The 24,678-nt window shown below is 34.9% G+C and overlaps 1 protein-coding gene across 2 annotated transcripts in view; it reads right to left on the bottom strand.

Moving 5' to 3' along the window:
* ASAP1 (ArfGAP with SH3 domain, ankyrin repeat and PH domain 1) overlaps positions 1-24,678 on the bottom strand; it is a 160,834-nt gene that overhangs the window by 44,930 nt on the left and 91,226 nt on the right. For both annotated transcript variants that reach the window (XM_054816367.1, XM_054816369.1), the window contains 11 exons: positions 24,145-24,290; positions 17,479-17,553; positions 17,064-17,113; positions 14,815-14,944; positions 13,970-14,055; positions 13,113-13,188; positions 12,202-12,288; positions 5,720-5,820; positions 5,230-5,299; positions 3,197-3,284; positions 2,038-2,086 (listed from right to left, as the gene is read on the bottom strand). In XM_054816367.1, the coding sequence (XP_054672342.1) occupies positions 2,038-2,086; positions 3,197-3,284; positions 5,230-5,299; positions 5,720-5,820; positions 12,202-12,288; positions 13,113-13,188; positions 13,970-14,055; positions 14,815-14,944; positions 17,064-17,113; positions 17,479-17,553; positions 24,145-24,290 (958 nt within the window). The remainder of the gene's footprint in view (positions 1-2,037; positions 2,087-3,196; positions 3,285-5,229; positions 5,300-5,719; positions 5,821-12,201; positions 12,289-13,112; positions 13,189-13,969; positions 14,056-14,814; positions 14,945-17,063; positions 17,114-17,478; positions 17,554-24,144; positions 24,291-24,678) is intronic.

Below are 24,678 nucleotides of genomic sequence, written 5' to 3'. Positions count from 1 at the left end.
AGAGACTGAACAGAGGCAGCACTAAAACTGGGTGGATAACACACCAACAAGATGGAGAAGAAAGGGATGAGAGGGACACACATATACAAGTCAAATGGAAATTGGAACAAGAGGATGACAACTCTAATCAAGCAGCTAAATCACATAGTTCTTGCAGAACGCTCTTAAATCAACAAGGTTGGAAGTCAAAGGGTGCTGTTCACATGACATCTTAGATAAAGCTTATTTAGGACCCATCTAGTGGCTGCACAAGAAAAACAGAACATTTGGTTATATTGTAGTTTTTCATCAACACATTAACAGTCATTCTGGTTCCTAAACGTCAATTAATTAAAAATATTGCACAAATTTTCCTAAAGAAAAAAGAAAATAAGTTTCCACATGCATCTCAAAGTACACACCATTACTGCGGTCACTTCAGTAATTTTCTGAAACAGAACGCTTGTCTGAGTAGCATCACAATACCTTTTTGTTGGTGAACTACAGTGCCAATACAGGCAAAATACACTTTGGGCCTATCAGTTTGTCTGCATGTATTCCAGCACTTGGATGCAACAAATAAGTCTTTAGTAAATGAAACTTTTTAAACTTGCAGGAACATAAACATTCCCATACAAGTCATTTTCTCAGCCACTGGACTTTGAAGTGATGAATCAGAGTTTAGTGGTAAACAAATGGGAACTATAGTTCTAATGGGAAATAAAACCAGCCTGGAATTCCAAAACAATCCAATGGGCCGACAGCTAACCTAAATGTATTGACCTGCCAATCAGAAGAATTAGCTTACTAATGTATTCTCTCCTATCTTACTCATGTGTTAAGACAAAAAAAAAATAAACTTCACCTTTTAAACCAACAAATATAGTAAAAACTAAATTTATGGCATAGAAACAAAAGCTTCTGACTCATCAAGCACATTACTGATCAGAAATAACAGTATTTTCTTCATGACCAAGACACTTACTGGAATAATTAAGTTCTAGAATGAATGCAGTAAGCACGACCAGCAAGTCAGCTTTGCCCTCCAAGGGCCAGCATAAAGCTGTGGAAGACTCTGGCTGCATGACAAAGAACTCTCCAGCCTTCCCATTCCGTTCATGCCTCCCAATGTTGAGCTGTCAATGCCACTGCATCCCAACACTACCAAACAACTGAAATACCCTACAAACACTCCCTGTACCTTTAAAATACACATGGAGCAACACAATCTTGCGTTGGAATATGGACATGAAACAGAAGAGCATGAAAAGTCCTGATGAATGAGGCAGCCTGGAAGGCTCAGGCTTGCTGCACTCTTCACTAGTAACTTTATTCTTGGAATTGTCAGGCGATGAGCATTAGACTGTAACGTTCTGCACCACACACTTTGGATGACACCAAGAACAACGTTCAAGAGGAAAAAAAGTGGTACATGGTTCTCAGGACAAGAAGTAGTTGTGACGTAGCAGGAAGAAAGATTGTTTTAAAGGAAATCATCTGGTTGGAAACATGCATTAATGAAGCAAGTTACTGGATTCTAAAGTACACAAATCTCAGAGATTTGTTTCGCTGTTTATTTCTAGGCCTACAGTACAAAAGACGCATTACTTGTAAATATTTTCTATGTCTTATATAGAGATCTTTTATCTACTTATTATTTTTAATTTAAAGGAAAAGGTAGAATCAGGAGGAAAAAAGTAACTGCAAAACAGGGTTGACACAGAAGATTTAAGAAGAATTTAAAACTATTTCATTTGAACCCTCATAACCTGATCTACTATATTATGCCAAGCAACTGCACAAACAATGTGCTGGCAGGGTAGACAATCTAAATGGGGTTTTGGTTGGTTGGGATTTTTTTTGTTTTGTTTTTAATACTACAAGGTTTTCAGAGAGCCCTGTAGCATGACACAAAATAGTTTACATTTAGAAATTTAGAATAGCAGAAACAGACAGTAGGCACTACTGCATTAACTGAGGAAACTATTTCCACTATTATGTGTGATTACATACACCTCTACTGGCAAAATAAACTTGAAAAAATGTAAACATTCTTACGCTACGTATTCCTGTTCATCTTCTGCTTGAAAGTGGTATGTTCTATTATCTGAAATAAATAAATACATCTTTTCATTTGACACATGATAAATTTTAAAATACCAACATAATTGTTACTAAAACTTATGTGGCAACTAAAGCTTTTAAGAGCAATTGCTCTTAACCAGCAACATTTATACTTTATTCATAACTATGGAACACAGTTATAAAAAAAACCAAAACCCAAAAAACAGAGAAAGATGAAATGGTGAATTTCAATTTACACCAAATGTCTGTATTTCAAAAGTCTTACATTGAGAAATATTAAAGAAAAATAAGCATATGAATCAAATTTTGCCATTCTGAAGTCAAATTTGAAACGTAAGTAGCAGAAAAGGGCAAAATGAATTTGTTCAATACTTTTTCCCCTCTGTTTGAGTTAAGAAACTTTTTACTAACCAAAGGATGAAATATGAAGTGGGCATTATCCCTTACATTCAAAGGTTTCATAGACTGTCCTTGTAAATACAGAATGTTGGAATTAGTTGTTGGTTAATACTATATATGTAAAGACTGAAAACAGTAAGGTGACTCATCGACTTCAAAAGCATTTTTATGGATTTTATCAGATTCGATAAAAACACCTGCTATATAAGACCAAAATGGGAAGAAGGGAAATCACAGAAGCTTTAACACTGAGAAGACAATTTGCTACCAATTTTACACAGACAGAAGCATATTTTAAAAAGATAAGAGAACAAGAGAAATAGGGTTCTCCTTGCCATCCCCAACCCCCTAAACAGCACTCAAAAAGCAGAACAGACAATGAAGAAAAACCAAGATGAGGCCAAAGGTGTTTTCCATTTCCCGCTGGATATAGCTTATGCACGTCCCGCTAAGCTGTTAACCATCTCTCGGAGCTTAGCAGCGCAGCAAATATGCTGCATTTCATGCCTTATCACAAATGAATAGTATTTATGTCACACAGACAAAAGAGGTTCTATATTCATTTGTCCATTCAACCTCTCTTCAAAACTAGCGAGATCTGAACACTCATGAGGCACTGCATGTATCTGGATATAGATCTCAATTTTGAATGGTAGTATTTGAACAAAGTATCTTGGAATGACATTTTTAGAAATCCCAAATAATGCATGATGGTACTAAAGTTGCTACATACGTGATATTAGATCAAATGACTTCTTATCTTCAGCATTTGGTTTCACCTGGCAGGTCAATAAATTCAGTTTAGCTGGTTGCCTGTTGGACTAAAAAGAAAACTTGTTTTACTTCAAAAAAGTCTTGATTTAGGATTATTTTTCCTTTCTGGGGAGTAAGCATGCATACATGTATGCCCTCAACAAGCTTGAGACCAGCATGACTTTGGGTCTGTCAGAACAGATTGCTAAATCTAAACTAAATCTAAACAAAATTAAAATCTTCATGGCAATCCTTCCTGACTCATTGAATGGGATTAAAGGAATAAACCTTAATTTACAATATGATAATACTGAGGTTTTTTATTGTATTTCATAAACAACAGTAAAACTAATACACAATTTTTCATTACAGCATGTTCATATTCCAGTTTTCCTCCCATTTCAAACAAATCAAAGATATAATCATGTCATGATCTGAACTTTTTATCACTGAAAACAAGAAAATTACTTTCCTCTTGGCACTGCAACAGAAAAGAGCAAATGGACTGTTTTTACACAGCTCCATATAAGAAAAGGAAAACTACAATCAATAGTGCAACTCAAAGAATTCTGAACTGGCAAGTCTTGAGCTTGACAATACATGATTTTTTTCTAAACAAAATGGTGTTAAGTGAACCATTACTAACCTTGGTATTACTAAGTGACTAAATGACACCTCAAAGGAGGTGAGGTTATCTTCCTAGCCATTAAAAAAAACAAACCAACACTCTAATACAAAGTGTAATGACTTCCCTTTAACTTGCTTAACATCGGTAGTTAACTTTAGACACTGATACTCGCGGCCATCAGTGGCATTTGGGGTGAAGGGGAATGAAGGGTGATGAAATGGGATCATCTCCTTTAATAAGAGTAACAGGAGTTACTCTTGTTTGTGACAAGTTTGTGTCATGCTGCTGCAAGACAGTTTTAGGACTGCCTCCACCGTGATAATGTTGTTGGTTCCTCGTGAATTAGCATTCTTAGGAAGATACTTCAGATATATGCCCCATTCCCAGAATTCACTGTGATCAAAACTTTCCAAAATTTCACACTTTTAGTTGAAAGCACTCAAAATATTAGCATATTCACTCATCTGTGTGACTCTGTCAATAACATCTAATATCAAACACTTCCCAAGTTTCCAAATTATGTGCTTCACAGATATCTCATGACAACGCTTATGAGCAAAACCAGTTGAAGTATTCATTGAAAAGTCTGTTCAATATATTTGCCATTTTCTTATCAAACTATTGATAAATACATTTAAGTATTTAATCAACTGTCATAAGCTATAAAAGTGTGTGTGGGGGGGGGAAATTCAAGAAAAATTTTAGAAGGCTAAAGAAGAGTTCACTTACTTCATATAGTCCACAGGAAGTTTTGAAATTAATCTCAAACCAGCCTTTATTCTCATTATCTCACTCTGATTAGTTGAATGATTTTATTTTTTTTACAAAATTAATGTGTAGGCATTAAAATGTTTTAAATAGTTAACAGCCTATGTAGGAATAAAACATCTGTAACACAGACATCTATGTATGAGCTAGTTGTTAGTCTTCCAGTACAGTCAACAGCCAGAACCCATTTGGTAACAAGACATCTATCTTGACCAAATCTACCCAGACTCCTTTAACTACATCGACCAGCTCTCCAGTGGCTAAGACAGGAGTCTACAGGATCTTGCTCTGATGCAGACAGCTATATTGTAGATGCTCCATTTTATTCAGATGAATCACATCCCATATCTCAAAGGTATAGTAAGAACAGGTGTACTGCTCCATTTACCACTAGTTCCCACTAGTGGTCAGCAGCAGACAACTAGGAAAAATTTTAACAGAACAAGTATAGCAATACTGCCCTAAATCAGTCTCCAACTCCTGATAATCAGAGAACTTCAATAGTCTGAAGCAGAAGTGGCATCTTTTTTGTAATAGTGGATTAACATCAATAGATTCACCGCGAAAGGATAATGTTAATTTATTATTTTTAATAAAAAGGTATAAAAATAACTTACCGTTGCATGTGATATGGTGAGAATTCCATTTTTAACAGTGCACTTTCTTCTTTGCCATACTTTCCTTAACCTACATAAGATATCGACAACAAATAATTCAGTAACTAGACACAATTTCAGAACATGTTAATCCCATTAACATTTTGAAGAAGATTAGCCTTGAGAAACAAACAGATGCAGTCAAAATTTTACTAAATGCCTCACCAGAACTAACTTGGAGATTTATGATAGGTCTTAATCACCTTTTAGAGACTTATAAAGACAATAGTTTTCTTTTTAATATGATTTTTTTATGATTGCTTGTCATGCTTTTTATATTTACTATATTAAATTCAGATCTGTGTTCAGATTTGAACTGTGAAATTCTTGAGTACTTGTGGCACATGCATTAGAAGAATGTGCCTTAAGCACTCACAGTACAAAACAATAAAAATCAGTGTGTGAACATAGTAATTGTTCTCACTATATATTACGTGCTCCCAGAACATACCCATCACTCTTCTTTAAGAGATAACCTTTCTTCTCACTGCCATATTCCTTATTCCCCTGAAGCTGATGCATACTATATCCTCCTTGCCTGCTCTGTGAATCCTAAAACAGGGGAAAACACCATTAACGTTTCTTGACATGCACAGTAAGTTTTCATAACCTTTAAGCCTGTTTTACTTTATTTCCTCTCTGCCACAACTTCACAAATTAATAAAGATTAAAAAAAAGAGAGAGAACTCCTAATGCATGTTTTACACCCATAGGAGAGCTTGCTTTTATATCACATCATCTTGAACTAACTGCGTGTTCAAGATTCAATTACCTCATTAGGCATCTGAGGTATACTATGGATGCAAATATGCATCTCAAAAAATGAATTGTTAAAATACAGAAATTTAATATTGTGTAATCTTATAATCAAAGAGTAAAAGGCTAAGATAAAATTTCAAAAAGAAAGCAACAGAATATAGCATGCATATATATAGAAACACATATATAAACAAAACCAAATGCTAATAATCACTGTTTTTTTAACCAATTAAAAATATGTATACAATTCATGAGTTTTAGTGAATGAAATCAACTGAAATAACTTTTGGCCTGATCTAGCAAAACAATTAAGTGAAATGGATTAACTTGTTATAAGCACATCAGAAAAAAAAAATATCCCCAAAAGTTCATTAAAACATTGACTTACTCTCCTAGACTTCGATCACGAAAGGCAAAAGCAATAGAGGAAAGAGAAAGCAAATAATTTAAAACAAGAATTATTATTGTATTTAAAAAAAACATGTTCCTTGAACATAAATTTCATAGCCCCCATATCTAGTAAAAAAATTTTTCCCCTTTCTAACAACACTACTAGAAAGAAGGCAATAATTACTTTTTTAGGCACACTGCTGCTTTTTCTCATCAAGTAATAAAACATCATAACAAAATTCTGTGCAGCCTTGCATATATGACATTGGCTTCATAAAAGCGACTACAGGATCAAATTTTACTAAATCTCTTCCAGTCCTTATTACATTTAAATTGTCTAAAATCATAGCTGTATTGTATCTTCCACCAAACAAGCTAATTCTGATTTTCCATTGAAAAAAGATCAGGCCCAAAGTTAACTTTTAATTTTTGTAAATCTATAGAAAAAGATATAATTAAGGATACATTGATACGGTTTTAAATGTAGCTGTGAAACAATTATCTGCAAAACATCCGACAAAATCCCACCCAAAATATAAAAATCGAAGGATGGGAAGTTCAATTACTCCCTTGGCAATAACCTTTTCTCTTTCAGAACACAGTTTCTTACCATTACCACAACCAATATATATTGAAAATTACTACCTGCTATTTTATTCAGGGTCCTTACAACTGTTTTTCTTTTTGTATCAAATTGGTCATAGGGGTTTAGAGAGAAGTGTTTTGGTAAAACTGGCAGTTGTGGTTGGAAGCAGCACGAAGGCTGCTACGTGCAATGTGCTGCCAGAAGCAAGTCTTTACACCATCGCAGTAAGCAGCTGATTTGTGATAAGTAAATTTCGAACCCCTATTGGAACTAGGGTCCTAGTGGTATTAGCATGGAAAAGAACATAATGAGATCTATTTCCTGTTCCAAAGAGTGTATCAGATGGAGATTTGGGGAAATAAATCAAAATGTAAAGAAATAGTTAACAAAACAAACACAAAACATGATTCTGAAGACCAGCTATATTCAACATAAAGCTGTTAAGTTACATTTGTACCAACAACTAATATACAAAAGTAGGGAACAGAAGACTGTATTAAAGGCCTGCTTTCCTTTAAAATTAAAAGCTTCTTAACATATAAGCATTTTTCAACATATAAAATAAATAAAATACACAGTTAAAATTACACTAGTATCCCTTAAAATATTTTCCCCAAAGCTTTAAAACATGGTCATTTTACAAAATCAGTAATTCCTGAAAACAGAAGACAGTAACTTGATACCAAGACAGTGGCAAGAGGAGACATTGCACGTAACAGAGACACAGTAAATTGTACTTCCCATAGCGAAGCTATGGCACTAGCACTTCTCCGCAAAGATTGTCAAGATGTGCTCTTCCAAGAACCAGGTAATTGCAAAGATTACAGTAACAGTTATTCCACTCATGAAAGGATAGGTATGCCAGCAATACAGGCAAGAGCATTACAGATGTCCACAATGCTAAATAAACACCATGAACGCATACAACAGTAAAGCAGGAGTTGCATTACGAGACCTTCAAAGTGCAGGGAACGAGGTTAGCTCATTTTGTAAATCAGTGTTTTTTCCTGAATGAAAGTATGGGTGCTGAAAAGTAATTTTTCCACGCATATTGTTTGAAAATAAAAAAGATCCTAAATGATTTAATAGCTGTAACAGTCACGCAGAAATCTCTCATCGTGTGTGACAGCAAGTCAGTCTGAGATGGGCAGGACATCTCACGTATCTAGTGGCAGCTCCAAAGAGCTTAAAGGTGGCAGAATTTAAAATTTGGACAGGAATCACTAGTTTCAACTTCCTTCTCTTGCAAAAAGGGTCAAAGAAACTTAAAACTACATACAACCAGGGTCTCAATTTTATTATTTCAAACTGTTTCCCTCCCAAAGTTACTTTTGGTAAGAGTACTTCTCAATTTTTAAAAATTCACCAGAAAAAAATCCCATTCATTTCATGTTCAATATTTCCATTAATCCATACATTTTCCAACAGTGAGATTATAATACACTAATATAAGGGGGGAAATGTATTCTTAATCACAACCAACCAGGCCATCTGTCACAGCAATAAAGCCCAGCTTTACTGCTTGAAGATTCAGATGCACACAACGATGGAGAGCTGACTGGTGAGGCCACGTGTCTTCAAGTTTCGCTGTCACTTAACCAATGAGTAATGACTGCTGGCATGCTATTTCAGGATTAAAACACTGAATATCTAAATAACAGAGACATTGTTTTATCAAACTCCTCAATATCTGCCAGCATCATTAGGCTCTGACTCATGTAATGTAGCAGAATCACGAGTGAAAGTCCTCACGTTGATTTTGAAAGAGACACTTGAACACCAATGTGATCAAATGGTTATTTTACCCAAAATAGTGGATTCTTTCAATACAGCAGATCTGTCTCCCATGATTTGCCTGAATATCTGAGCAATATCACAATATTGCTTCTTTTTCTTTTAAGACACAAGTTCAATTCTCTTCAAGCCAAACACTTTATTTTTATATTATATAAATTTTAATATAGATATACATACACACAGTTTTTTTAAAGAGTGCTAGGATTTGTTTACTCTGTAAAGTCAGAAAAGTTGCATAGTTTATCTTGCTGATGCCTGTGAAGCTACTTAATCACAACATGTATCTAAGTTTCAGAATTTGATTTAATTTTTAGATTTTAAATGAGGTTACTTTCCACTGAAACAGAATAATTTTTACTACGCATCCAGGAAATAGATATCAGAAAACGAAACACTATATTTCATTTAGTTTTTCTACCTCATAAAACTCTGTGAGCAACTTTTGAAACTTGACTTGTACTGTAAGCTGCCGTATATATACACAATACACAGCACCAAAGAAGCATAACCCGTTTGTCCTACTTTATTTCCAAGATCTGGCTGATTACCAAGTAGCTTCAACTTAACAACAAACGCAACAGCCAGGAGATAAGGTATTTTTCCAGATAATCAGCTTGTGGAAGAAAAGGTGCCTGAGGAGAGAGCAGGTCTTGTTCCTCTGTGTGTTGGGAATCAATCCATAAACCACTTTAAATTTTAAAGTTATTTCCAAACAGCTCTTGAAATCTGATGTTCTCTGGTCAACTTTTGGTGGCAATGATGAAGAACAAGCACAAATTACCTTCAGAGCAAGTATTATGGAAGAGATCTAGTAGGTCCATGTGCACATTGGAGATAGAAGGAAAAAAACCCAACAAAAAACCCAACAAAAAAACCCCAGAGCACTGGCAGAGTGTAGGGTATGAGATATGGGAAAAGTGAGTACTAAAGAGAGTTGGCAGGTCTTACAATAAACTGGGTTCTATTCAGTGCTCCTGTCATCATTTGTGACATCAAAGAAATTCTAAAAGCCACGTACGACGTGTTGTAAGGTTGTGTTGTCCTTCGAAATGATGGGATTAAAGATGCAGGGAGAGGAATAGCCTTCTGGCCAAAGTTTATCTGCTATATAACGTACATCTACATCATGAAAGCACACATAGGCAAGTATTCAAAAGAAAAAACAAACCACTACCATACTGTAAGGAATGATTCATCAATCATTCCTTATTAATTGTGATTCTACCTGAAATAATTTACTAACTTTAGCCATTTATCTGCATCCAGCAGCCATAATTACAGTGTGCTACCTACAAAATTACAGGAAAGCCCATAAAAATACTTACTTGCCCCCCCGTTACTAAAGTCCTATTTTTGAAGAAGTTCCAGAGGAATTCCAGGAAAGTAAAGATAAGTAAGCTTCACACCACATAAGGAAGATCAATGTAAACTACTTTTAAGAGTACACTTAGTATTATATATACTGAAACATCAGTGCAGCTTTTGTACAGACAGGTTATGTTGCAAAAATCTCCTCAAGTTCTCTGAAGGAATCAGTAGTAGATACACATGAGAAATCAGATTGATACAGCCTACCTGGACTTTCAATGGGCACTTAGTGCTCCTTATGAAAGGGAAAGAATTATATTGCTACAGGACAAGAGGAAAAGTGCTCAGATGATCTAACAAGATAAGATCTGGAAAAGGGTAAACAGTAAATGCCAAAGTTTGCTAGATAGTATGAAATTATTCAGGATACTCAAGAAAGGCTGACAAGAATCTCTCAAGGACCTCACAATAGGAAGTAACTTGACAATAAATGACAGGTGAAAATCAGCATAAACAAATGTAAAGTGATGCAGAGGGGAAAAATAAGATTCTGTGGGTTGACTATTAACATTCAGAAACAAGATGATATGGTTATAGCTTTACAGCTGATTAAACTTTACACACTTCCTTCTCTGCACTAAGCACTAGTCAAAAAGCAAGTCAATGTTAGGACTTATATGAAAAAAAAAAAGATCAGACATGATCTAATGATGCCATCATAAATTCACAAGCACTCCCACCTTAAGCAGGGTATGCAGATCAAGACAAATAAAAGGAAAAAGATTTTTCCACACAACATCTAGCGATGGTGGGAAAGACTCAGCCGTAACAGAAGCTTGTAGTTTACACTGCTTCAAAAAGCAACTGCACAAATTCAAAGAGAGGAGATCCACAGGGTAGTGGAAAGACGGCAAAGATAGTCAAACTACTAATGGGAAGGTATTCTGAGGAAGTCTCAGTGTTCGTTGCATTTTACTTTAATCATCCATGATTGATTGCTCTTGGAAACAGCTGACTCAGGACATCTGGTTGTAAATTATATTCTTGTGTATACTGGATATTAGCAACACTGCCCAATCGTATATGTGGATGATCATACATATGCAGCAGAATAAACACTAGACAGATGCCAATTATAATAATTCATATTTTATTATTAAATATTTAATAAGCTGAGTGGACACCTAGCAAATACTAATGTTTTATTTATCTAGGAGAAAACCGAACAAAGGGTAAGTGATCCTTTCCTAGAAGAAACCCACCCCCTTCCCTCCACGCCCCACACACTCAGCTTCACCGTGGGATATTCAGTATTTCTGACTCTCAGGCACTATGATTGGAAAAAGTCACAGTATTATCTCAGGAAAAGCTGTGATATATATTATATCTTATCTCCTAGTTCAAGGACTATTCCAGAACATCTGCAATGGACATCACACATTCTCCCTTCACTTCTGATCCCAGTGCAATTGGTGGTGTATTTTAGTTTTCAACCGCCTCGTCTCGGCCACTGCTATCTGGTTAACATACAAATCTTCTACCTTACGATACAGTATTAGCAAAAGGGGTTTGGGAAGCAGAACATCACCACAAAATCCATGTCAGTTAGCAGATGACTAGTAATATGGAAACCATATGTAAAGGCAAGACTCCTGTTCTTGTCCTGGCTTCTCAGGATCACCTCAGTCAGGAAAATCCTGAACACAACCTGGCTGGAGGATGGCAGGAGATAAGAAAGAAGTGTACATCCCATGCCTTTATATTTTTTCCTTAACACTCATTCTTTATCATTGTCAAGGACAGGATAATGGCCTAGATGAAGCATTTATCTGATCCATTTACATAAAAAAATATAAAATTACACAAAAGAAGGAATAATTTATTTTCATATATAAAATAGAAACAAAAAATTAATCTGAAACTATTGTTTGCTGATATGTAGTTGAACATTCTAAATATTAGCTTTGTCATAGTGTTCAAAGTCCAACTCTTCTGAACCAATAACTACACTACTTGAAAAAACAGTTAAATTTCTGAATAGAGAATTCATAAATTCGCATTATCTCTGAGAATTACATGTTTAAATTATTTACCTCCTTTTGATCAAGCTGTAGAGAAGATTTTATCAAATCACGAAGAGCAGTAAGTTGTTTCTTTTCTTCATCTTGTGTCTGCTTTATCTATGGAAAGAGATTGCCATTATATGCCTTCTGGATGCAAATTTAATTTTAATTTATTTATGCATGCCAATATATAGTTTTAGATGTCCTGAACAACTATTCTGTGTTTCTGTAATATATGAGCTGATTTTCACGGACTAGTCCATTCTTACGTATTCAGCTTCTGTGCACGTATTACTTAAAAAGCAAGCTACAACGAATGTGCAGCTCCGTGTATTCTGTTCTGTTACACTTTAATGGTTCACTATATCTCATGCAATTAAATTAGTCTCTGAAATATTAATAACTCAAATAACCTTGACAGATGACTTAAGGAATGAAAATACATTTTATTTTAGCCACAAACTACAATAGCAAATGGGATTATTGTAATTGTTATTACAGAATACAAAAGCACTTGGGTGATGAGTGAGCTTTCATTCCACACTATTACTTGCCTTCAGTGAACATCACAAGTTAATACATTTAAAAACTGTGGTGCTATCATCAAGCAGTTTGGTTTTGAAAAATGAAAGTGGTAGCTAAAATTGGTGCTAATAATGTCATCTGATTCAAAGATTCCCACTTTAAATTAGTTTTATTTCAAGGTAACATTAAATTAGTAGTAGAATGAAAACTACTTTTCCTAATAACTGTAAAAACAGAATACAAAGCTTAAGATAGTCAAGATGTTTTTTCCTCAGTCTAGCTATATTCAAAGTTTCAAAGAACACACTTTTCATTTATGAGATACAAATTATACACTTGTAGTCATACCTAAAATGTGTTTATATAAACAAAATGTTTCCATTTTTTAATATTAAACTACTTATAAGTAAACTCACATTATATAGGTCAGCAGCCAACTTTTCGATGTATTGTTTAAGTTTATCAGCTGTTTTCAAGCCATCTTGGAAGAAACTATAATGAAAAATACTTGTGATTTATCAGGATTACATATAATTCATAACACAAAGTAGACTGTCTGGTGGAGAAAAACAGCAGAACAATAAAACCAATAAAACATATTCAGCTCCTCCCATCTTCAGAAACAACAACCACCACTACCAAACCACAACACAAATAAAACCACCCTCCTAGCAGTTTTAAAGTACAGTATCTTTCAGCAGTGGAGATACACTGTTGTGACTTTAACAAATACCAAATTAGAGATAATATAGCTTAGCTTATTTTTTTTTTATCACTGTTATCCAACATGTTTCCCCTTAGTAATTTCTAAAATCTTCTTCCTGTATTTCATTTAGGTTCCTGTATGTTTGCCTCTCTCATTCTACTCATGAAAAGGTCATATCTTACCAGTCTCACCTCAAGAAATTTCAAAGAAATTACTGGCTTTCACAATGGTTTTAAAATTTACATAAAACACCTAAAACCTATTAAACAGAATAAACAAGCTATTTATAAAAATTACATTCTGGATCTATGCTTCAGGAACTAAAACTAATTTTGTACACAACATGCAGGGTTTTCCCTTGGCCTCTTTCTCCATCACTCCTTTGCCCCGCTCAGTTACTTTCATACTCTACTGAAAGACTACAGCCCAGTAAGATGAAGTTGCAGACACCTGGCAGGTTACAATTATGATAAAAATTCCTGATGCAACCAAAACAAATTGAAAACAAAGGGAAACACTTGTGTAAAAAAGAAAATTGTAACCAAAGCTTAAAAGCATTGCACTTACTTGCATTGTGCATGATAATACTTAATAAGGTTCTGCAGAAGGTCCACACCTTTTTTTGTCTTGATTTCATTAACCTTAATAAGATACTGTACGGACAGTGAAAAAACATGTTGACAATCATGCCTCACAACCTCAACAGTTTTCAATCAATAAAACATCATTTGCTCAATGAATTAAGTATCTCTGTTTAACCTGGGTGCTGACTCATAAGCCACCAGTTCCACCACAGTTAAGCAAAATATAAACCAGGTAACTTTATTTGGCCATTCCTAAAAAATCCAAACACCTCAAAACATAAAAGAAATTAAGGAAAAAGTTTCATCTTTTACAATTGTCTGAAGATGTCCTTATTTTAATGCTGCTGCAGTAATTACTGAAATATTCTAAAAACAGAAATACTATGCAATTTAATCACCACTAAAATGTAGTGAAGAGAACTATTAATATAAAAAGCAGTTTTATGAACTAACGTTATCACTATCATTTATCACTTTATTAGAAATTTTAGGCTTCAGAAAGCATGTTGGAAGAAATGTATCAAAAATACTTCCTGAGCAGATCAACCATGAACCTGAAAAAATAAGAAATCTTTCCATAGTATATTTTCAACCCAAGAACCTTAGCATAACAATCTAAAAACAAAGAAAAGGAATAAAACAAAAGGAAGCCAAGTTTTGCAGAGTTGCTAAAATAATTAATTATCTTCATATTGCTGTACTATGTGACATTGAAATCGTTTCCTCCCTCCACCCCCATTGAAGGACAAAATGGATTTAACCACCTTAAGTAAGGCCCACAAGGTTAAGTTATGGTGTCATAATTATAAGTTGAAACTTGTTTCTTACTTCACACATCTGTAGCTGAAATAGCCGCCTTTCCTTCTCCATCTCCTCTGCTATCTCAGCTCCTGTGATTTCAGTTCTTATCATCCCATGCTGTTTTGCATGTTCTCTTTTTTCCTTTTCAATTTTTGTACTGAAATTTTAATTAGAAAACATTTTTGAGATTTTCTTCTACTATCATGTGATCCAGTATTATTTAAGAAAAAAAAAAATAATAAAATATTAAAAAAGCCATTCTGAAGATGAGTTCTTCTACGATACCAAATCCTATATATTTTTTTAAGTGTCTAGAAGTAATGGAGTCGTGAAGCTGCCCTTCCTCCCTTTCATCCTTTAACTCTTTTCCCTAGTTTGTGTGCTACTTGGGGAAAAAACCCACCTCATTCTTTTTATATGATGGGCTCCATAGCCTTCATCTCTATAAACTGCAGCATAAAGCATACATATAAGAAACTACTGACTTGGCAGGAACATGGCAGAATAACTTAATCAAATATGTTCCATGATCATAAAGGCAGGAATTAAGAAAAACAATATAGCAGCATATGGAGTTTACCACCTACACTAAATGACACAACTTCCAGTCATTACATTTTCAGAGAAAATCAACACTGAAATAGTGAAATGCAAATACGGAACTAAAAAGCCATCCTGAGACTTTAACTAGAGCTTTACAGCGTGGCTGTCCTTACGTATTTACTCTGCAGACTAATTGGAGACTCCATTTGCAAGCAAACTTAGTTTTCCAATACAGAGTAGAAAGATCTAAACGATTTTCTGCTTTCTTTTTTAAAAAGCTATCTTTCTTCTCTAGCAGTCTTTTTGAGAAAAATAAACACTGAAGCTGTACTTCTGTAAAACAGGTGACAAAGCACTGTGTGTTTATTAGCCTGGTGTTCCTTGCCGGGGGAGGTGGGGGGGGGGATCTTAAAAAGAATTAATTTGGTTGGTTTTGAACTCTGCTTTTCTCCAACTAAGGCAGGCATAATATTTGCATGTAGAACAAAGCACTGCTCAGCACCGCACCTCTAACCTTGACTTGATATTTGGTCTTGAACAAATTCTGGGAAGTGGGGTTCTCTGAGAAATCTAACACACAGGTGATTCCTTGTATTGAGTCTGTATGAGATATCTCTGTCTCCTAAGTTCTGTTTGATGACATTTGTCATTTAATTTAATGGCATTTAATAGGCTGGCAACAATAACCCTGATTTTACATAGAGCAATTTGAGAGGCAGAAAGAATTTTTTTTTTTTAAACTGATTTGCTGTCCATAGAAAACTATCCAATATTTTTGCAAAATATGCAATATCTGTAAGAACTAAATAAAAAGGGAAAAAAAATTCTGCACGTAAATCTGAATGCTCAACTGAGTATGATGTTGTGAGTTTGGGACAGGAATCTCCTTTTTGCCTTAGATTAATAACAACCTCATTTCCAGTTCAGTTGTTCACAAGGTTTTAACATTGTACTGAATTTTGAAGGTAAAAATTACTATAGGTAGGTAAGAAAATTATGCAGATAATAAATGTTTCAGCAGTTCTTAGTGGCCTTTTTCTTTCATTGCTTTTCTTCCCGTCTTGGTTAGACATAAATGAAACAAAGCTAATAATAGGATTAAAAGGGGAATAAATGAAAGGATATATAAAAAAAAAATTAACTCCTGAGAGGTCGAATTCTGATAAAGTGACTGCCCATCACTTCCTTAAGAGCATTCTGAACTATTCCACTAACATTTCTGCAACTATGATACTACTTGCTTTCACAGCCTTCCACTGTTATAAATCATTCTTTATACACAGAAGACTGGCATTTTAGCAAGAAAATACTTTAAAATTCATAGATTTTTTTAGAAGTCACACCAACTGCACTACCATTCTTGCCTCTCAAACACATACAGTTCTGCAACACAGGACAATACATAAATCTTATAATTTGTACTATCGATAGATTTTATGGTTATGGTTACAAGAATGTGTAAATGCCATCTGAAATCTCCACATTTCACTTTACAATGTTCTGTAACTAAGCATTAAGTACTTTTCTTACACTGAAGAAACACTGGGCAGTCATTTAGCTACTTTACAGAGAACATAAAAATATTTGATTTCTATTAGTGCAGAAGAGATGTCCACAGAAGAGACACCTTGCTGTCTCATTCATATTTACATCCAGAGATACAGTACATAGTTTGGGACCAGGAGGGGAAAGGAAAAAGAAAAAAAAAAGGGGGGAGGGGAGAAAATACTTACAATTTGGTTTCATAATCTTTCCAGGCTTTGTCAAAAGGCTTTTTGAGGTCCTTAAGAAACAGAAAATTTGCTTAGAACATTTTTAAAACTTTGTCTTTATAATCAAGATAGCAAATCATAAATAGCAACAAAAATATTGTTTTCTTTTAAAATTTCTCAGACAGCTGTTGGAAGAAATACTATTTTTGTATCTTGTAAAGTATTGCTTTCCTGTGCACCTTAAGACAGGAATTTACAATGAAATTCTGAAGAAGCACCACAGACATACCATTTTTTAATTTGTTCTTTGGACTACAAACAGAATATTCATGGATGCCAGCATAAGAAATAATCTCATGGGTGAATGGAATACAGTCATAAGACAGCTGAACCTGAAAACATTTCCCTAAATAAAAAGTTAGTTTTCAACACTTACCCCTTTAACACCTTTTAAGTCTCCTTTTAAGAGAGAATCCAAAGTGAAAATAACATTGTGGCTTAAACCCTGGAGCTAAAAAGACAAACATTAAACTGTTATAATTCAGAAAGATTTACTATGATCTTACCAAACTACTGCCAACAAGTCTTTGAACTTCACTAGTGAAACTGCCATCACCTCCAAATTTCTAAATTAATAGTAAATTCAAGTCTGGGAAGAACTGATAAACATTCACTTGTATCAGACATAAGAAGCATTACAATTAATCTTTACTTATATAGGGCAGTACAAAACCAGAATTTTAAAAACAGCATATAAGTGCAGTTCTGAAAGCACCTCAAGGTCATCTTCAGTCAAAGCAAACATTTGAATATTGCTTAATTATGTAGGAAGCAAATTAGGTTTTGGAACAAATGTTTCTTATAGCCTCCTGTATAAGAAGCAAGGACCTGCTGTGCTACAATGGCACATGTTAATTCAACCACAAACAGAGGAGCAAAGAGTCCCCAGCTCTTTGATTATTCCCAACTATTTGGGAAGACCATTCCTTTCCTTGTCCAGTGTGGAAATCTGGCATCTGCTTCAACTCTCAAGAGTTTAAATTTCACCCCTTTAAGTCCATGACTGGTTGATTACATGTCTGTGGAAATGCTCGGTTTGTCTTTGCCAGTCTGAGGGTAGAAAGACCTACTGCTGTGATCCTATCTGAACACATACAGCGTGTACGATTCCTGAGGAGTCGCGATCAGGGGAAAAAGAGATGTGTATCAATATTATCCCAGTCCAGGGAAATGTCTGTTGCCTCAACTACTTCATCCCTCCCTCCGTTTCTGCCCCAAAATACTCCACAAATTCTCCAGCTCCTATGCTAAGGAAGAATAGGGAGAACAATGGGAAGGCTGCAAGACACCACATCCTCTGCTTGTAAACAAAAGGAATAGTGAAGTGCTACGTTATCGGTTTTAATCTGCCATGTGTATAGGACAGGGGAGCTGGGTCATAAGGTCTTCTAAGCATATTTTTGTCCATGAAATTAATTTAAGAAATTTTTGTGAAACAGATAATCCATACAGATGAGAAGATCAAAACGATCACTCAAGCTGGCTCTCCAGGGATAACGTACCATTCACAAACTCCTTATATATTCAAAAGACATGTATGAAAAATTAAATATTCTGGTTTTTAAAAGTGACATTATGCAATGTTAAATACACAAACATAAGAGATCTCACCCTTGTATCACAGTTTATTTCTTTCATAGCAGTAAAATAAATTGACGAAACAAGGCATGACCCGTGCGTATTCACTGCTGTTTTAAGAGCCAGGGCCTCGTACCAATTTATAATCAACTTCTCATACCATATCATTATTTACAAGAACTATATCCACTATATATAAAAATAGTGCATTTTCCTCCATTAGATTCACTATCAGTCCTTAACCGAAAAGAAAAAAAACAACCAAACTTGCTTTACTCTCCAAATATCCTGGGCAGAAGGATTTCTCTAAGGTCCCCTAGAGATTACTGCCAAAGCAGGCTGTCAGAGCTGGAATGCAGCTCAGACGCCCATGGCCTTAAGATACAACGCAGTCCTAAAAGCACAGATCTCAAACTCCATGGACATTATCCTCTGGAAAGCACTGGGCACTCCACATGGCAGAGGGGAAGATGGATCTTTTGAACACAGGTTATTGTACAACTACTGAATTATCATCTGATGGCTTGTCAGCCACCCCTCAAGTATTGTTCTTTTTAGACAGCTTGCAGATATCATAACAGATAATTATTCCTAGCATGAGATGGATTCAAATTCAGAAAACATATGACACACACTTGTATCTTCATATTCAAGATAAAGACAACTGTTTCATGTGTCAATATTTTATCTTTTTTAAAGTCACAAAATCTTACATTCAGAATGTATTCAGAGCAAGATGAACAACAGCCACTAGAACACCTTGAGCTGCAGCCTCGAACAATAACATGAACAGAGAGCAAAGGTTCTTCATGGCTTAAAAGATCAAGATCTGAGAAGGGATTTTCTCCTTAATCGCAACAACATAGCACTCAAATATTAATTTTGTATGAAAAAAATGCAACCTCATCGCTTTCAGTGATTAAAACCCCAAAAGACTTTTTCTTTACCTGGCTTCGCTAAAGGAGTTTATAGCAGACAGTCTAAGCTTTGATTCCATTTAAAGAGCTAGGTTCTGGGTTTTTTTTTTGTCTTAAACATTTGCACATGCCCCTCTTCCAATATTATTTCATAACAGAAATAAGAGGAGTCAGGGAATTTGTAGAGGATTACGCCCTTTCGCAATTTGTCCTCTGTTGGCTTTTTATCTCAATACCTCACAACTAACAACTCCTCGGCAACGTCAATTTTCTTGGAGAAGAAAAAGAATTATGAATATTAAGTCAACAAGTGATTAACGTAATACTTACTTTATCAATACACAGATTAAATAAAAGCTATAACTGTTTTCATTCTCAACCATTTCAATCAGTTTCCACTTAACACCCTTAACTGAAGTTCATATCTCAAATGTGAATTTTGAGGAGAAAAAAAATATTCAAAATATTTTAGAGAGAACACATGCAATATAGGTGGATATGGCAGATTCAAAGTAGTTTTCAGGGCAGGCATGAACAACAGTACATTACTGTAGCTTCCCCCCCCCCCCCATTTTTTCAAGTATATCCATTAAAGATAACCAATTCAAGCCATTCATACTTGTACTTGAATACAGTAGCCAGCTAGGGAAAAAACACACTACCCTAAATAGCAGTGTATTACTCCAATATGGTAAGATTTTGGAATTATTTATTACATTGTTGAAGATTTGATAAAACAGTAACCCAAATGAATTAGAAATATATCTGATAAAGTAAAACTGTCTCATATCTAGAGCAAAATAAAGGAAAAAAACCTTAACAGATGGAAAAACATACTATAATTTGGGGAGGAGAGATGTGAAGAGAAGATAATTTGTCCACAAAGATTAGCTGAGGACATTTCCAGAAAGGGAGGTGGGGGGGGCGGGGGGGACACCAGACTTTAAACATTTGGAAAAAGCCAAGCACCATACAAAATTCTACAAAAAAAAAAAATCCAAAACCCAAGTTATCTGCAAGTGCTCCAAATGTTCTACCAAAACCTCATCTAGATCAATTTGAAGATATTGACACACTGAGCTTCACATATGCAGATCTTCATATGGCTTTTTAATGCATTATTATAATGAATTACTGCATAAAGAATAAAATCTGGAACAGGAAAGGAGATAGAAGTAGTAAAAAGCAGAGAAACTGATTCTGGTGGGACACTCGGAGATTGCTGAAAACATAGAGGAGTGTGGACAATGGCCAATCACAATGTAACTACCTTTACAAAATGTTACAGAAGTGGTCATTCTCTGTCATTCTTATAATCTTAAAAAAAAACAAAATCAAACTGAGAAATATGATATTTGTATGTTTTCAGTTTCAGATGTTATATTTAGGGATAACGTCAACAGTTTATAGTAAAGTTTACATAGCAACACAGTTGTTTTTGTTAAAATGATTAACGGATATGCTTTTATGATTGACCTTGCGTGAAGAACGATCATTTCAAAATGATGGTTTCCAAGAGTTGTATATGTAATACAAGTTGCTGGCTTTACTTCATAGCAACTAAGTGAAGATCACCCTCAAAGTGATCCCTCTATAATTCCTTCACACAGAAAAAAAATAAATTATTCTGCACCGTCCTTCTCATAATATCACAAGTCACAGGAAAATATTTAATGACTTATAATTAAAGTTCAAAAGATTTAATAAAAATGGATCCAAATTTTTGAAGGTTTTGTTGCCTACTGCATAGCTCTATTCCTTATTCATCCTCTTGTCTTTAAAGAACATACATTCTTTTATTTTTCATGTACTAAATAAGGCAGCAACAATGTGCTCTATGTAAAAAAAAGTCTATTTGCTTGCCATTCATCTTAATATCTTCTGCCATTTTTTCAATTAATTTTATTAACAAGCCACAGCCTGTACTGTGGGGCTTCATCAGTGACATTATACAGCCCTCCTCTCAACTGCTTTTTCATTGGACCTCAATTTCTATCTTGATTTACAAAAAACTTTTTCTTTCAGTGTAATTGTATTAATGAGAATGATGCTTAAGAACAGTGGGTCAACAAAGCAGAATTATCTATCTTGTAGAGAAGAAAGGTGAAAAATAAGTTTTTAAAATGTTGAGAGATTTGTAAAATAAGCTCATTGTCTATTTGAGACTGCTGAATAAAGTAAATCAGGGAATAGCCTAGTTTAAATCCTGTCAACAAGAATGTAGATCGACAATGCTTCACAGTGTAGCTGAAATAGTATAATGGTGTTTTGAATGAGTGTGGCTTCTTAAGTTAAAAGAGCTCTTTCCTCTCGATAAACAAACAAATAAATAATCCCCCACTACTTCTTTGCCAGTTGAAAGAAGTTAAAAATTTCTGTGGAAGCCCTGCAAGGAATGATGAGGTCCAGAGAGCTTTCAACAAACTTGAGTTCTAGTACCAAACTGTCTTCAAACAGCACTTTAACACACATTTTAAAATATTTATTTTTAATTGTGTGCTAAATTAAGATTAAAGGAGGCCAAAAATAACCCACAATGACAGAAGTCTTTAAAGAGGAAAGTAGGTCCCTCACATACCTACTGGACTTTAAAACTGCCAACATATAAACAAAGGATGATCCATCCAGATAATAGGCCAGAGCAAAGCTCTCAAAGAAAGCGAGCTTTATTAGGATAAGTGTGATCATCCTCAGATGAGTAAGTAGGTGATGAAGAGGCAGCGAGGCTCAGAAATAAGCACAAGCATGAGAGGTCAGAAGTGACACCCCATTTTGAGCGTTGTTTGGGCCTGTGCAGTCTGAGATGTTTATAAGTGAATCTCAGATGAGAATGTCTGCTGATACTAAGCTATATTGGGTAGTAAAGCAAAAGCCAGGTATGAAGAGTTGCATAAGAACCTTGTAACACTTACTGCTGAAAGAATGAAATTAAAGATTGAAGTCGATGCTGAAAAATGCAGTGTGATACATAAGGAGAGAAAACTGCATACAGAATCATGCTTGTGAAATAACAATAATCAAGAAAAACATCACAAGGAAAAAATACCTTGAAGGTACAACATAGAATCCCTTGCAAACATCGAGCTCAATGCTCAGTCATCAAAGAAATCAGCCTTCAGCAAAGGGAAAAAGAAATGAAACCATCTTCACATTTGTCCCCCCTCATTTCAGAAAAGGGTACAAGAGCACTAAAAGAAGATACAGAAAGCACCAACAAGGACAATCCAAGTTATTGAATAACTAGGACTCGACTACAAAAGTAACAGAGGCAGGGAAGAATTACAGCTATTTGTAAATTCCTCGGGAAAACAGGGAACAATAAATGAAAGGATCATAGAAACATTGAATGGTTTGGGTTGGAAGGGACCTCAAAGATCATCTAGTTCCAGCCCCTCTGCCATGGGCAGGGACACTCTTCACTAGACCACATTGCCCAGAGCCCCATCCAACCTGGTCTTAAACACTTCCGGGGATGGGGCCTCCACAACCTCTCTGGGCAAGGATCAAGTTCAAAAGAAATAGAATTGCTATTTCAGAGAGCATGAAATTCACCATCTTCTATGCCAAGCATAGCATATATCCAAGAAATCCTTAGACAAATTCATGGAAGTAATACCTAACAAGGACTACAAAGCAAAAGATACTGCCTCCAACTCCAACGTCTCTGAGCTGTCATGACCACAGTACAGAAGCTATCCCCATATGTCTGCTCTCTTCCTTCACTCTTCCCTAAAGATTCACTCTTGGGCAACCGGCAAAGCCAGGGTTCTGGCTGCAGGGACCTTTGATGTGACCTAAAGCAGTTGTGCTCGGGACTCTAGGAAAGAAAGCATGTAATATTGCGTATACTTTACACACCAAAAAGCTTGGAGATAGGCCCAGCTACAAGAAAAACATAAAACTGAAGCTACCACTTTCTGATTACAACAGCTATCAAACCCATAAAACATGATTTCACAAGAAGCGTGGCTTTGTTACTTTCAGTGTTCAAAGATATTTACTGTGACTACAGTTTTATTATCCAGTTTTCAGAAGTAAAAGTTCTAAGATGAACTTTAGAAAAGACAAACCTTTAAACCATCTTCATAAGTCTAATATTTAAGCATGCTTTGTATACCACAGGGAGAATGGACTATTAACACCATTTAAGCATACTCCCCAAATTGTTATTTTTCTTCCAGAAAGTAAGAGTTTCTCTTTTTCAGCTAAGATAAAACAGTCTTAACTAATGGTATCGGATTTTTAACTGGAAAGACTTCAAGTCAGGGAATGACTTAAAATAATGTCCATATGAAGAGATATATAACACTGTCAATCACTTGAGAACAATTCCTCAAGTGATGTCTTAACATTTATATTTTTCTTCTTAACTGCCAATTAACAATCAAACACAGTGAGTGTGCAATAACACCCTTTAGAGATAATCTCTGCAGAAATAGTGTGTTTGAGAAAACTGCAAGCATCTCCAAAATTATCATCAGGATAATGAAGCTGTTGTACTTTATTTTGGGAAAACTATAAAACTAAGAAAGTTTGAAACTTCTCACCAGGTTCTTCAGCAGCGTTGATAATTCTTTAGTAAGCGTGGAAAATTTTACAAAAGCTGTGCCAAGATCTGGATTATCCCGACTTAAAAAATTACTTCCAAATTTATCTAGTACTTGTGCATAGTTTTCTTCATTTTGAACATGATCTGCGAAGAAAAATTAAAAATCAGAAAGTTTTTCTTGTAGATAGTCAATAATTATTTTAAGCTTAGGTAATGCAATACACTGACAAAACAAATGACAAATAGTACTTTCAAAAAAGCCACAAGTTAATGCATTTACTGAAAAATACAATAATTTTAATATTAAAAAGAATTATTTCACAAACAGACATATATATGCTTCTTTCAAATCAGTGACTTGAAGTTGTAATACATCAATGAAAAAAGCTCTGTAGTTATTAAAGTAATAAGATCAATCAAACAATGTAAGTACATGTGCTCGTGACCCTTTTCACCTCCTTTGTAAAACTGAGTTACCCCACAAAATGGAATGTATATTGGTATCCAGCCAAAGACTTGTTTCAATATATTT

The sequence above is a fragment of the Grus americana genome, chromosome 2, assembly GCF_028858705.1.
Source record: "Grus americana isolate bGruAme1 chromosome 2, bGruAme1.mat, whole genome shotgun sequence".
Classification (NCBI taxonomy): domain Eukaryota; kingdom Metazoa; phylum Chordata; class Aves; order Gruiformes; family Gruidae; genus Grus; species Grus americana.
This window is presented reverse-complemented; position numbering and strand designations above follow the sequence as displayed.